The 15,737-nt window shown below is 45.1% G+C and overlaps 1 protein-coding gene across 4 annotated transcripts in view; it reads left to right on the top strand.

Moving 5' to 3' along the window:
• The window catches only part of FCHSD2 (FCH and double SH3 domains 2), a 144,280-nt gene that overhangs the window by 113,964 nt on the left and 14,579 nt on the right, over positions 1-15,737 (top strand). For all 4 annotated transcript variants that reach the window (XM_030475784.1, XM_030475786.1, XM_030475785.1 and 1 more), the window contains 2 exons: positions 922-1,038; positions 3,224-3,328. In XM_030475784.1, coding sequence (XP_030331644.1) covers positions 922-1,038; positions 3,224-3,328 — 222 coding nt within the window. The remainder of the gene's footprint in view (positions 1-921; positions 1,039-3,223; positions 3,329-15,737) is intronic.

Here is a 15,737-nt window from a genome sequence, read left to right as displayed (position 1 = left end):
TGGAGTCACCGGCCCTGCAAGTGTTCACACCCCGTGTAGCCGAGGCCTCAGTGCCATGGGTTAGTGGTGGCCTTGGCACTGCTGGGGAACAGTTGGACTCAATGACATTAAAAGTCTTTTCCAACCTAAATGCTTTTCTGATCAATGCACTGGGGAGTGCACTAATGGAAATTACAGAAAGATTTGGAATGATTTCAGTAAATAAATGCTGGGAAGTCTATCTTCAAAGTTTCAGATGGGTTCTGTTCAACCTGGAGACAGTAGAGGACTGCTTCATCTTGCTTTAGTTGGCATTTATTGAAGGGGAGAATAATAAAACACACAATAAAAGTTGGCATAAGATGAAACAGTATCAAAAATGTGATTTGAAATCTAAGTTGGATGTTTTGCAGACAAAGTTTTGGGACAGAAATTGCTCCTTTAAAATATTCGATGCCATTGTGATTGGAAATTACAAAGAACAAGCCTAAATGGCCCACTGGATCACACGTAACCTTCCATCTTTTCTTCCTATAATCCATGTTTAGAAATTAGGTGGCTTCCATCCCATTCCTGCTCGTTATTCCTCGTCTTTCATACAGTGTATGGGTGAAACTGTGTTTTGGTTTTAGGCATCATAAATGTCTTCCATTGCAGTAGAATTGTCTTTGGTGTTCAGTGTCATTGTGCTTCTCTTGAGGCCATGTGAGTTGTGAACTCTTGTGAGCTTTGATTTGGTTCATAGTTGACTTTCCACAACATGGGACCACACAAAGTTCATAAGGAGGAGAGTTGGGTTCGTTGAGTCTTTCTTGTTTTGTATGAAACAAGATCCCAGGCTGATAAATGTGATATAAAGTTATCCTATAACTAAATATCATCTTATCTACAGAGGTAGCCCTGAGCCTGTGTCGTGACTTGTTCTCTTGTTCTCTGTTCCAGAGTCGACAACTGGAATCGGAAACTGGAACGACTGAAGAGCACAGCCTCAACAAGGAGGCTCGGAAATGGGCAACCCGGGTGGCCCGGGAGCACAAAAACATCATCCACAGTCAGCGGGTAGGTTGGCAGAACGTTCCTTTACCTCTTTGATTTCCTGCAGCTCCCCTGCATGAAGGAGGAGCTGCTGCAAGCACAAAGGAGTTCATTTTGCCTGTTATCTCTGCCATTTCCGTCGTAGGCTTTCTTATTATGATACACTCAAACTGCCAGGTCAGCAGCTCCTCAAACATTTTGGTTCATAAAATCATAAAATAGAATGGTTTGGGTTGGAAGGGAGCTTAAAGCTCATCCAGTTCCAACCCCCTGCCCCGGGCAGGGACACCTTCCACTAGAGCAGGTTGCTGCAAGCCCCTGTGTCCAACCTGGCCTTGAACACTGCCAGGGATGGGGCAGCCACAGCTTCTCTGGGAAAAGTCTGTGCCAGCGCCTCAGCACCCTCACAGGGAAGAGCTTCTGCCTTAGATCCAACTTAAATCTCCCCTGTTTCAGTTTGAACCCATCACCCCTTGTCCTGTCACTCCAGTCCCTGATGAAGGTCCCTCTCCAGCATCCCTGTAGCCCCCTTCAGACACTGGGAGCTGCTCTGAGGTCTCCATGCAGCTTCTCTTCTCCAGGCTCAACAGCCCCAATTTTCTTAGTTCATCAATATGTTTTACTATTCCCATGTAAACCTGAAACTACAGCTTCTACTTCCCTGCAAATAACTTAGAGAACAACCTTCATTCTACGCAGCATCCTTCTGGTCGGAACTAAAGTTTCTCTTATCTCCACTGTATCATGTATATATTACCTGCAGAAAAAATGTGGATCTCAAAAGTCTTCTCAACACTAGGAAAATCCACGAGTAATGTGCACTTAAATCGAATGTGAAGACACAAAATTGAGTGTGTATTGATAAATTTGTTCCTACCTATGTGGCTCAACATGGAAAAACCTTGGGCTGTATTTGGACATCCTAACTGGAGCTTCATGTAGCTGTATTTTGGGCCTAGACTAGATGGCACAGTGCCCTGTACAGCCCAATCTTAACAGCATCCAGTGCTGGGGAGTCACCACTTCCCTGGGGAGATTATTCCAGTGGCTGCTTGTTCTCACTGGGAAAAATTTTCCTCTTGTGTCCAGTGGGAGTAACTTGTGCCCATCACCCCTCGTCTGTTCCATGGGACTCCTTGTCAAAAAGGAGTCTCCATCTTCTTTGTAGCCCCCCTTTAAATACTGGAGCATCTATAGCAAGGCTCTCATGCTCATTTTGGTACCCAGCCTCACTTCTTGTGCTAATTTAAGCCTAAAGCCATCTGGTTTGCATGCTGAGGTCAAGCCTAACTTGCACAGACTAAATTCAGTTAAAGAGGATGTGTCTATGCTACAATATCTATAATATTGTCTAATACTCAGTGAGCTGCTCCCTAAGAAGTGGAGGATCTGGCTTCTAGTTCCACTTTAGAGCTATCAGCCATTCCTCAAACCACCCAGGAGAATGCACTGAGTAAGAAGCAAGACCAGGGATTGACCATCTTACCTGTCTTCTGCTGAACCTGAGTCACTCTGAGGAAGAAAACAGCAGTTTTAGCTCCAGGCAGAGGGTATTAACAGAGGCTGTAACCAAATATGATGGGAAAAACTCTCAAAGGAAGGAGGGAGCATCCTGGATTCTGGTCCTGGTACCTGATGCTCCTTCTGCTCTTTCCCCAAAGACTATTTAACACAACATGCATCAACAGTCACTGAACCAGGCACAGATTTGCAGGTCACTGACAATTTGTGCAGTCACATTTGCTGTTCTACAATCAACATACATATACATGAACCCAAGAAACATCCAACATATCTTCTGTGCTTCAGCAGATCCTCCTGTGGACACAACATTCCTGCAGATGCAGCAAACCCATCTTGGCTTCCCCTACCACAGGGCTGCCATTAGCAACTTCCCTCTCCATGTTTAAGATGCTCTTTTTCATCCAGACATGAATCTAGAGCAATTTAAATATGTAATTATCAACATATAGATGAGGAGATTCATACCATGATACCGTAAGTTGATATGTTCCTCTGAGTGGAATTTCCATGTGAAACACTGTGTGTTTAAATGATGTTTTGCCTTGGTCATCATCTTGTTTTCCTGGGTTGATCATTGGGCAACTCAGCATCTTATCAAACAATAATTTCCCTGACTTCTCATGAATATTTATCACGTACGTGGCTTGTTGACTATATCTGGGATGTGTTTTCTTGTTCCTGACAGACACTTGAAGAGCTGGAATGCCACGGGCCTGTGATGTCTGAGCAAACCCGAGCAGAACTGGAGCAGAAAATAGATGAAGCCAGAGAGAGTATTCGCAAAGCTGAGGTAAGAAGGAAATGATTTATGTTACGTGACACAAGGGTTTATGTTACAGCTCTTTAATTTTGTTTAGAATCATAGAATCCCAGAGTGGTTTGGGTTGAAGGGAGCTTAAAGCTCATCCAGTTCCAACCCCTGCCCTGGGCAGGGACACCTTCCACTAGAGCAGGTTGCTCCAAGCCCCTGTGTCCAACCTGGCCTTGAACACTGCCAGGGATGGGGCAGCCACAGATTCCTTGGGCAAAGGAAACTTCCTTGTGTTTATGGAAATGTAAGCTTTTAGCATCAAAAATCAGGGAATTTTAAGATGGGGGGGTTTTCCCCCTTGATTTTGTACTTCTCAAATCACTGAATCAACTTCATGAAACACTCGGGATTAGAAGAGTAATGTTAAAAAACCTCCTGCTGAACAGTGACTAAACTTGCTCTGTTTTCTGCTCTTGTGTCAAGATCAAGAATCTCTGAATTTAGGGGCTTTGTCTCAAATAGAGAAAAAACAATCTCAAGTTTATTGGTTTCCTTCTGCTTCAAGGAATTGATACTAGAAAATAGCGCTGGTGTCTCTTACCTTGATGCTTTTTGGCTTCTAGAAGCAACTGCCACACACCACCGTGCCTTCTGTACTAGTATTTTTTGATATACATCTTAATTTGTAATGTCAATGGGAAAACATGTGAAATAACCTTTAAATCTCTTTCTACTTCTACTATGAGGTACTTTTCAAAAGGCTACAGTGATTAATGAGGCCTGGTTTGGGTTAAGAAAGACTCATAAAGAGATAAACCAGCTTCATACTTGACTGCTGGTGGCGGGTTGCTAAAAATGAACTGGTTTCATGGCCAGTGAGTCAAAAAACCTATTGCAAGCAACAGGAACTGAGCTGTTAGTTTTCAGCTGAGTTGCTTAATTAAAACTGTAGAGCAAATGTAATTGTTTCAGTTAAGTGCTTCTCATACCACCAGATATGCAGAGTACCTGATGCAATTAGGAATGTGATTTACAGTTCAAGAGGTTAGAAAATACAGAGTGAAATTATTCCTCCTACTGCTGTGATAAATGTTAGGTGTTCTTAAACAAATCCAGAATATATTCTCTTATGAAAGTGCTTTAAAATAGCCTTTCCTTTTGAGTAAACTATTTCAAACAGACTATACTCCAGTGTATATAGAGTTAATGATTAAATATGTAAGGACAGAGAGAATGAGAATAAAAGATAAAAGCAGCAGCAGAAAGAAATCAAATCAGGAGAAGAAGTTGCAGAGGAGAAGGTTCGCACAAAGAATATTATAAGAGTAACAAATGAAATCAGTCTGGACCTTAAGTGATTGCAAGTCTTAGGAATGTATAATTAATAGAACCCAGTAAATCAGTGGAAAGTGAGCAAAGAGATAATGTGTTTCCTGAGGGAGGTGGTAGAGAGGAAAATAGGCAGGGGTGGGTTTTATTTGTTACATTCTGGAAAGAATCATAGAATCAACTAGGTTGGAAAAGACCTTTAAGATCAAATCCATCGTCAAAGCTTGAACTTTGATAGCAAATGCTGCAGTAGTAATGGCAAGAAGGATGTCCACAGTAGAAATTAGACTGTGTTCCTGTATGGATTGGAGAATCCTAGAATGGTTTGGGTTGAAGGGGCCTTAAAGCTCCTCCAGCTCCAACCCCTGCCACGGGCAGGGACACCTTCCACTAGAGCACGTTGCTCCAAGCCCCTGTGTCCAACCTGGCCTTGAACACTGCCAGGGATGGGGCAGCCACAGCTTCTCTGGGAAAAGTCTGTGCCAGCGCCTCAGCACCCTCACAGGGAAGAGCTTCTGCCTCAGAGCTCATCTCAATCTCCCCTCTGGCAGGTTAAAGCCATTCCCCTTGGCCTGTCCCTACAGGCCCTTGTCCAAAGCCCCTCTCCAGGTTTCCTGGAGCCCCTTTAGGCACTGGAGCTGCTCTAAGGTGTCCCCTTCAGGAGCCTTCTCTTCTCCAGGCTGACCCAGCCCAGCTCTCTCAGCCTGGCTCCAGAGCAGAGCTGCTCCAGCCCTCGCAGCAGCTCCGGGGCCTCCTCTGTAGGGGTTTAAACCACTTTGTGACTTTAATACATTGCCACATAAGTTATAATATAGAATTCATTGTTTGTAAGAATAGCCAGTAAGTGAATTCATTGAGCTTTTTTCCTGGGGACAGTCATTTCTCTCAGCTTCAACCCTTCTTTGTCCCTACTCCTCTAAGTGGCCCAATCCAGTAATTTCAGGACCATTAATTAGACACGAGGTTTTTGCACACATATAATCTCTAGAAGAATAAACTATGTAAGCTTTGAGCACAAACATTTTCTTTGGTAATGCAATTATAATTCTTTCCAGTGTGTGAACACCAAACATTTGCAGCATTCCTGCATATTTAAGTGCGAGTGATTAAGTTGGAATTACTGATGGTTGGGTCGGGGAGTGGAATTTGTGCTAAAAGTTACAGTCACCTCTTTGGGCTGTAGGGGAGCTGTGGAATTGCCCTTTCCCTGACCCACTGTGCTGCATTTGGGTCATGAAGCTGCAGCTGGTAAATAAAACAAAGCAAAGAGACCCCTGATTTAGGTCAGAGCTTCAAGAGGTCCTTCTCAGGGTAGCACGTGGGGGAAGAAGGTGTCTGAAATGTTGGCAGGAGCCAACGATCAGTTGTGGGAAGGATCTGCCTTAGGAATCACAGAATCACAGACAGGTTTGGGTTGGAAGGGACCTTAAAGCTTATCCAGTTGGAAAGCAGAAAAGAACCATTTCATAGACTTCACTTCTTCTCTGAAGGTCAGTTTGATGTATGTCATTTATAAAGTAAAACAGAAAGAAATAAGTCCCAAAAACCATGCAAAGACCCATTTATTGGATTTACATTTGCAGCTATTACTGAGAACATGGTATTTTATGGTTGCCTGACTCCATCCATGGTTGCACCCTGCGTGAACAAGTCCAGAGTAATTTGCCCTTTAACACTGGTTAGTTCATTATCACCTTGTCACATTAAATCTTACCATCTGCAAAACGTTGTGGATGCTGCTGTGATTGTAACTGGAAGAGCACTTATGCTCTGGAGCCGTGTCTGAAGGTGTTTGGTGATAACACATACTATGTTACAAATAACAAACAGTTTTATTAGGAAGGTGTGTTTTATTGGGAAGCAACTTTGCTTGCAACTGCAACTAGTATTTGTTTATGTCATAGAATCCCCGACTGGTTTGGGTTGGAAGGGACCTTAAAGACCATCCAGTTCCAACCTTCTGCCACAGAGGCACCACCTTGTCTAGGGGAAGGTGTCCCTGCCTGTGTCACAGGGTTGGAACTGGGTGGTCTTCAGGGTCCCTTCCAACCTGAACCAGTCTGTGATTCTATCATTATTCCAATGGCTGGCTCTCAGTGTGAATATTTCCCTCTTGTGTCCAGTGGGAATCTCCCCAGGAGTAACTTGTGCCCATCTCCCCCTGTCTTTCCCACGGGACTCCTTGTCCAAAGGGAGTCTCCATCTTCTCTGTAGCCCCCCTTTAACTCCTGGCACATGGGATCAGGTCTCCCTGAGCCTTCCCTTCTCCACCTGAACAGCCCCAGCTCTCTCAGCCTTTCCTCACACGCTGCCCAGTGCTTGGATCATCTTTGTGGCCCTTCTCCGGCCCCTCTCCAGCCCATCCATATCAATATATAATGACTGTCACCAATAACCAGAACACATTTCCTTCTTAAAAATGGAAACTTTCTGTTTTATTACAGATTTTATGGGGTTTTTACTTAAAGAAAGTGTTAGAATACAACTGATAATACCTCTGGCACTGGCAGAGCTCTACAACTGACTGTGGTTAATGCTTCATCATAGAGTTTAGATCCAGAGGAGCTCCATCCTTGTCAGAACAGCGTTTCACCTCTGCTGTGTCAGGGCTGGATTTTGATGAAGAGAAGCACTGAGAGCAACGGGTGCTTGTTTAAATGAAGGTTGCACAATTCAAGCACCATCTCTAAAGGAGATCAACGCCTTTGAAATTCAATGAGTTGAGAAAACAAACCGTTGGTGTAGCTCCTTTGCTCTTACTCAACCAACTCATGTCGCTGAACTACAACTCCTGTATTTCAAGCTTTCATTTTTGAAACAAGAGTAAGGAAGGTTCAGCCAATTGGATAGAGCTAATTTGCCTTCAAATAGCTTTTTGTTTCACTACTGCCTGTATCCCTTTATCTTTAAACTAGTGGAGACAGAAAGTTTCTGTCTCCACTGATTTGTGTTGCAGAAATAAGGGAAAACCAAAGTAGAAGCTACGTTCTTGTTTCTATAATCCTTCTTTCAGCCTGAATCCTGAATCCTTAGGCTGTTCCTTGAATTCTTCCTCTATCTTACTCTGTCTCTATCAAACTAGAGACTCTGATGCTTTGATAGCCTGATGGGAGTCTCCCAAGCAGTAAAGTTGGTCCCAAAGCTGACATAATTCTTCTCAACGATGATGGGAGATTTCCCATTTGTGCTCAGGTCTATGCTCAAGGAAGGTCTTGGGGCCTCCACAGCAATGAATCCTATTTCCACTTAATTATAGGGGGATGCATTTTGTCTCCTCATTAGGATATCTACAACTCTCAAGAGAGTCTTTGTACCAGATAAGATTTGATTAAGACTCATTATGATGCTGTTTACTTGGTTTGATGAGTTCAGAAGCTTAGGTCCATTTTTAATTGTAAGAGGAGGGCTCTTTTCTCCCTCCCCTTGTATTTGGCTATGAATATTATCACTTCTGCTGTGATAACAGTTGTGTTTGTTTGCTGGCTGGGCTCCTGTTCTATCTTAGGCTCTAATCTATTAATGGTGTTGCATTGTGGTCCTACCTCATCTCAAGTGGACGTAACTACGTTTCAGCCTGTTACATGTGCTTCCAGTTGAACCCTTCAAGAGTTGGTGTCCTTCCCTGCTCCCTAAGCAGTGAGAGAAAAGCTAATTCCATATGGCTCCACTAAAATAAATGGCACGGAAATAAGCTACCAACCCCCAAAAAGTTGAATCTGTAAAAATGTCACTTGCTGGCTATCTATGGCTTTGCTCTGGAAACATATGCTTGGGAGAGCTGTGCTGGGTAAACAGATTGCCTTCTCCATATGAGAGCTGTTGGAGCTGTTCTTCTTTCCGGCTAAGAAGGTTGAGAATAGCCTGGAAAAATGCCACCAAAATCCACAGATCGGGAATTTTGAACTCTTTAAGGTAAAAAGCAGTTTAGTGAAACGAGAATGTCGTTGTTGAGAGGAACATCATCAAAACCCTGAAGCTGTATTATGGCATTATGAAGATGTAAAAGTCTTCGTACTTATATCAGCTGTATCCAAACACTGAATCATGGAAAGAAGGCTCCAGGGAGACCATAAAAGCAGCTTCCAGTGCCTAAAGGGGCTGAAAAGAAAGCTGGAGGTGGGTGTTTGACAAGGGCCTTCTCTTCTCCAGGCTGCCCCAGCCCAGCTCTCTCAGCCTGGCTCCAGAGCAGAGCTGCTCCAGCCCTCGCAGCAGCTCCGGGGCCTCCTCTGGCCTCGCTCCAGCAGCTCCACGTCCCTCTTGTGCTGCTGCCCCAGAGCTGGATCAGGGCTGCAGGGGGGGTCTCCCCAGAGCGCAGCAGAGGGGCAGGATCCCCTCCCTGACCTGCTGCTCACGCTCTGGGGGTGCAGCCCAGCACACGGAGGGGTTCTGGGCTCAAGCACACACTGAAGCCGGGTCATGGGGAGCTTCTCCTCACCCAACACCCCCAAGTCCTTCTCCTCAGGCTGCTCCATCCAGTCTCCCCCAGCCTGTGTTTGTGCTGGGATTGCCCCGACCCAGGGGCAGGACCTTGCCCTTGGCCTGGTTGAGCTCCATGAGGTTCACATGGTCCCACCTCTCAGCCTGTCCAGGTCCCTCTGGATCCCATCCCTTCCCTCCAGAGTGTCACTGCTCCACACAGCGTCCGTGTCATCAGCAAACCTGTTGAGGGGTGCTATGTGTTAATAAAGGTTTGAATATCTGTATTTCATATACATTTCATTCTCTACCTACAGAATTTGGGTAATTTGCATTCAGTCCCATTACCAGTAGCCTGGGAACAACTTCTTCAACCCTAAATGCTTCGATACTGCTCTTCCCTACTCTCCATCTCCTTCCCAACCAACTGTTTCTCTCTTTAGGAATATCTCATATTTCTATATGCTTGAGCTTGGTCAAAATCAGCCAGTTGGGCTGGAGCTACTATGCAGGTGGGCTCTTCTCCATGAACGGCTTCACCTCTGCTTTCTTAACCTTGGCATTCACTTTTGAGACACGTTATCTGTGTCAGTGTTTCATTTCCTGTTTGTTTCATCCCAACAGACTCGTTTGATTTCACTCCATGCGGAATATTTAGCATATAAATTAACTGACTCTGCTGTGATATGTGTAGAACTTTCCTGCCCATCCTCCCTCTTAAAAACCCCACAAAGTGTTTGAAAATGTCATTTATTAGCTAATGCCCCCGATAGTGCAGAAAAAGTGTTGGGTTTGGGGTATTTCACGGAATGACAAACTGGTTTGTGTTGGAAGTGAGCTTAAAGCTCCTCCAGTTCCAACCCCCTGCCACGGGCAGGGACACCTTCCACTAGAGCAGGTTGCTCCAAGCCCCTGTGTCCAACCTGGCCTTGAACACTGCCAGGGATGGGGCAGCCACAGCTTCTCTGGGAAAAGTCTGTGCCAGCGCCTCAGCACCCTCACAGGGAAGAGCTTCTGCCTCAGAGCTCATCTCAGTCTCCCCTCTGGCAGGTTCAAGCCATTCCCCTTGGCCTGGCCCTCCATCCCTTGCCCAAAGCCCCTCTCCAGGTTTCCTGGAGCCCCTTTAGGCACTGGAGCTGCTCTAAGGTCTCCCCTTCAGGAGCCTTCTCTTCTCCAGGCTGCCCCAGCCCCAGCTTCTCCCAGCTCTCTCTCAGTTGTTGGTCCTGGCTTGATGAGTTCATAGGTTGGTTGGTTCCAGGTTGCTGCAGGACTTGCTGCAGTCACAGTGAGAGCTTCCCATGCAGCCCAGAAGTAAGTGATTTTCTTTGGGCTGCAGAGAAGACAAGGCAAACACAGATTAGAGCAGGAAGAACTTTCTTCCTACCTTCTGCTTTGTTCTTGGCATCATATGTTCTTGACTTACAGTCCTGCAGTCAAATGCTGTGCAAGTAAAATCACTGCGGGACTCCCCTGCCAAGGCTGAGCTCAAGTTCGTGCCTCAAAGATCAGAGTTTTAGGTGAGCTGTGTTGAATCTATTAAATTGGGGTGGGTTTGGCATAGCTGCCTCCCCACCCCAAACATCCACAAGGCAGTGAAAGCTGAGTTTCATGGATTATTTAATGCATCCCTACTTGAATAGCACTGGACTGTGATTTAAAACCGGTTTGCATGGGAGGGCTTACATTGGCTTCTGAGACATTTTTGGCATACCAAGGCTTGTTTTTACTGTACTGGTGGTTCCTTCTATCACTGAGCAACTATTTCTGGTGGCCCCAAATTTGAATGATACGTTATTTTTCATTAAGAGAATTATTTCATTTTAATACCGCTTTTAATTTTAAAAAGCCTAGAATTTAAATAAGAATGTTTCTAAATGGGATAAAAAGAATGATAATATCTTTCCAGAATGTTTTGCCAGAACCTTTCCATGTTCTTTCCTCTTAGTTAAAACAATTTGCCAAATGAGCCTGTTGGACCCACTTAATGATTTTGTTCCTGCCAATAGGAAAACGCTGCAATGGAATAATGTATTTCTCACAAAAGATGGTTTAGATCTACTTAGAATCCTAATTTAATCTGGTTTTAATATCTGAACATGCTCATAAATGTAACCTTTGTCTAAAATAAATAATTCTAGATTCTTTAAGAGAAAAGCTCCCAGTGACCCGGCTTCAGTGTGTTGCTTGAGCCCAAGAACCCCCCCGTGTGCTGGGCTGCACCCCCAGAGCGTGAGCAGCAGGTCAGGGAGGGGATCCTGCCCCTCTGCTGCGCTCTGGGGAAGCCCCCCGCAGTCCTGATCCAGCTCTGGGGCAACAGCACAAGAGGGACGTGGAGCTGCTGGAGCGAGGCCAGAGGAGGCCCCGGAGCTGCTGCGAGGGCTGGAGCAGCTCTGCTCTGGAGCCAGGCTGAGAGAGCTGGGCTGGGGCAGCCTGGAGAAGAGAAGGCTCCTGAAGGGGAGACCTTAGAGCAGCTCCAGTGCCTAAAGGGGCTCCAGGAAACCTGGAGAGGGGCTTTGGACAAGGGCCTGGAGGGACAGGCCAAGGGGAATGGCTTGAACCTGCCAGAGGGGAGATTGAGATGAGCTCCGAGGCAGAAGCTCTTCCCTGTGAGGGTGCTGAGGCGCTGGCACAGACTTTTCCCAGAGAAGCTGTGGCTGCCCCATCCCTGGCAGTGTTCAAGGCCAGGTTGGACACAGGGGCTTGGAGCAACCTGCTCTAGTGGAAGGTGTCCCTGCCCGTGGCAGGGGTTGGGACTGGAGGAGCTTTAAGATCGCTCCAACCCGGAACACTCTGTGAGTCTATGAAAAAATGGGCAGGGCAGTGGGGTGTAAGTGGCTTTGTTATAGATCCAAAAGCCCAGGGAACACACAGCAGGGAGGGAAGTGCTCTCTGATGGGCACGTGTTGATCTCAGTCTTGTTCCATACCTTGAAAAAGCATGGAAAATAAAGTAACTCTATATTCAGGAAATCCCACTGAACACTGACCTTAACAATCATAAACCAGAACACCGAAGGGGCCACATGAGATGAGCTTTGCTGCATTTCTGTGTTTGCTTTTTTATCCCAAACACTTTCATAACTGACTTTAAAAAGGCTTGTAATGAGGTGTTTGTGGGATGTAAATGAACCCTTGGTTTCTTGTAGGCCCTTTTCTCTCTGGGAACAGAAAGCAGCTATTTAATGTGTTCTTGCTGGGTTTCATTTTCATGACTTCCAAAGCAGTTGTTTATCTGCATCTCGTGCAAGCTGTAGGTCTAAAGCCTTTGCTTAATGAAGCCTGGAACAGTAAATAACCAAAACTATTCCTTCTTCCATGTAGAGCAACCATAGGTATGTGAGAAATAGATAACAGCATTTATATCTTTGAAGATATTGAGGTTTTTCCCTTTCATCTTCTTATAACCTACCATCAACTGAGGCAAAAGAAGAGCAGGAACCACCCAGAACACTGCAAATTCTGTGGGTGGCTGAGGCTTTTCAATCAGTGTCAAGTCCTAAGCTATGAAATAGGAATTGTAAATAGGGATTTTAATATTAAATAGGAAAATATTTGTCCTACAGTGAGACTTAATAACAGTGAGATTTGGGCAGCACCCAGATTTTGGAGCAAGTGCTGGATTCCAGCATTCCTGAGCTTTCAAAACTCAGCTGCCTTCCTGGAGATACTTAAGACTGCTGGGAATTTAAGTGCTTACTTGATTTGACATGTTGGAATTGATGATCTTAAAGGTCTTTTCCAACCTAGTTGATTCTATGGTTCTATTCTATGGTCTTATTTGCAAGTCTGTGAGCTTCTGGCAGTGAAGGTCCCTCCATCAGGAAGGTGGCACGTGTGGCTGCTGGAATCCGTTTGGTTAAGAGGGTAAAATCAATGCTTAGAGCTTTATTTAGTTTTTGATATGAAATACATGATATTACTGAGGGAACTAGGCTTTGAGAGCTTGTGCATCCCCTTCTAAGGGTCTTGTAGTCCTGTATGGTTTTGCATTGTAAAGCAAAGCTGTGATTTGTCCCAAAGTACACCATTCCCATCTCAATGCATCACTTCCTGGCTCCCTTCCCACCTCAGGAATCCATAGACTGGGCAAGCTGGAGTTGCATCTTCGTGCAAGGTGGGTCCCTCTTGGTGAAGTCAGGACTCCATTGCTTAAACCTCACCTTCCAAAGGGAAGGCTCTGCCTTGTGCTTGGGTTCACTTAGAGAGAAGCTTCTTGGGTGACTTGATGCTGGTGAAAACACCAGTATTTCCTCTGCGTGATCCCTTGTTTTACTTAACATTTTATGCTAGCATAAGGAAAGCATCAAACCCCAGCTAATTTAGTGAGAGTTGAATGAAGGGCTTGTAGTTTGAATCATAGAAACACAGAATCCCAGATTGAAGGGACCTCAAGGATCATCTGCTCCAACCTTTCCAGGCACAGCATGACGTAGACTGGATGCCCAGCACCCTGTGCAGCCCAATCTTAACAGTGTCCAACATTGGGGAGTCACCACTTCCCTGGGGAGATTATTCCAGCGGCTGCTTGTTCTCACTGGGAAGAATTTCCCTCTTGTGTCCAGTGGGAATCTCCTCAGGAGTAACTTGTGCCCATCACCCCTTGGCTTTCCCATGGGAATCCTTGTCCAGAGGGAGTCTCCATCTTCTCTGCAGCCCCCCTTTAACTCCTGGCACATGGGATCAGGTCTCCCTGAGCCTTCCCTTCTCCAGCTGAACAGCCCCAGCTCTCTCAGCCTTTCCTCACACGCTGCCCAGTGCTTGGATCATCTTTGTGGCCCTTCTCTGGACCCTCTCCAGCCCATCCACATCTTTCTTGTACAGGAGGACCCCAACTGCACACAGTATTCCAGGGATGGCCTGACAAGCACCAGCAGAGTGGATTAAATCCATAGGTAGCTATTCCTATGTGGGAATAAAGTTATACTACTGTCTGGCTGGGTTTTCTTGAATTCTTATAGGTAGAAGCTGTTAATCCTCATCTACCAGTAGAATTATTTAGGTTACAATATATATGTATGCTTGTAAATAGTGTTCTACATATTTCAAGTGCAGGCCTGACCTAACACTGTTAAGTATTTTTATGGCTTGTCTACAGTGGAATGAAACTCAAAACAGTTGTGGTTTGGAACAAACATTTGTTAAATATTAAGGCTACTATGTGGAAATAGAGGGGGGTAGAATGGAATGGTTTGGGTTGGAAGGGACCTTAAAGCTCATTCAGTTCCAACCCCTGCCACGGGCAGGGACACCTTCCACTAGAGCACTTCTCGATTTGATAAGTGCTCCTAAAATGATTTTTTCCGTAGAAAAGGTTAATGATTAATTAAAATTATTATTGTTTCTGTGTCCTTACAGCTTTGAAAGATACAAATTAATATAAGTAAGGGCAAAAGGGATAAACCTGAGTGAGAGGTATTGTCTTTCTAAGACAAATTAAGGGATAAAATGCCTATTCCATCCACCCCTGGAACTCAGAACTCTTAACACCACTCAACTCTAACTCTACACCATCCAACTCTTCTGATTTCAAACCTTCTCACAGGTATTATTTGTGTAAATATTCACAGATTTGGGGTTGGGGCTCAGGCCTTCCTAACAAGGTTTTCAGAAGATGCTTGATGCTACAATTGAATTGGAATGATCCACCTTCCCAATAGGAATGCTGATATGTGGATCCATCTTTGGCCTTTGTATTCATTTCTAATCAGTGTTTTCTGAATCTTGACTGCAGGACAGTGATGCAGATTGCTGTATTTTACTTCTTTTCCTCATGAACAGTATTTACAGCACATGTTAATCATTCACCTGAAGACCACTTGTACGGAGAAGTGAGAACTTCACTTGACTAAGTGGCTTTGGCTTTTCCCGTGGGAAATGCTTCTCAAACTCATCCATTCTCAAACTCATTCCTTCAGTCTCTGTACCTAATTATGTGGGAGAGTGTGTGCATGCACCAGTGCCCATAGGAAGATACCTTTTAAGTAATAAATACTACTCTAAAAACTTACCTACTTTCAAAACTCACGTATCTTTTAAATAGAAATAAAAATGATACCTTTCAAAAGTAGTTTCATTGTTTCAAACAGGTTTAAAGGCATCACTGCAGATAGCTTTAAAATGAAAATAGATCCATGTTTGGGGATTCAGCTGGATGAAAGTTAGAGTCGTTTATTTTCTGACTTCTCTTCTTAATTGAAAGATGATAATGAATTGCAGAAGCATGTCGAAAGCAAGAAAAACACCAGTATCATTTCACCTCAGACAAACTTTTGTCAAAGTAGGGTAATAATATGAGTTAAAAGAGATAAAAATCTGTGTAGCATCAGTTGGTGTTTTAATTCATAGGCATAGAATGGTTTCACTCCGGCAGCTCCACTTCCCTCTTGTGCTGTTGCCCCAGAGCTGGATCAGGACTGCAGGGGGGGTCTCCCCAGAGCGCAGCAGAGGGGCAGGATCCCCTCCCTGACCTGCTGCTCACGCTCTGGGGGTGCAGCCCAGCACACGGGGGGGTTCTGGGCTCAAGCACACACTGAAGCCAGGTCATGGGGAGCTTCTCCTCACCCAACACCCCAAGTCCTTCTCCTCAGGCTGCTCCATCCAGTCTCCCCCAGCCTGTGTCTGTGCTGGGATTGCCCCAACCCAGAGGCAGGACCTTGCCCTTGGCCTTGTTGAGCTCCATGAGGTTCTATGGTCCCACCTCTCAG

Source organism: Strigops habroptila, chromosome 2 (assembly GCF_004027225.2).
Source record: "Strigops habroptila isolate Jane chromosome 2, bStrHab1.2.pri, whole genome shotgun sequence".
Classification (NCBI taxonomy): domain Eukaryota; kingdom Metazoa; phylum Chordata; class Aves; order Psittaciformes; family Psittacidae; genus Strigops; species Strigops habroptila.
Note: the sequence above shows the minus strand (reverse complement) of the source record. Positions and strands in the feature narration are given on the sequence as shown.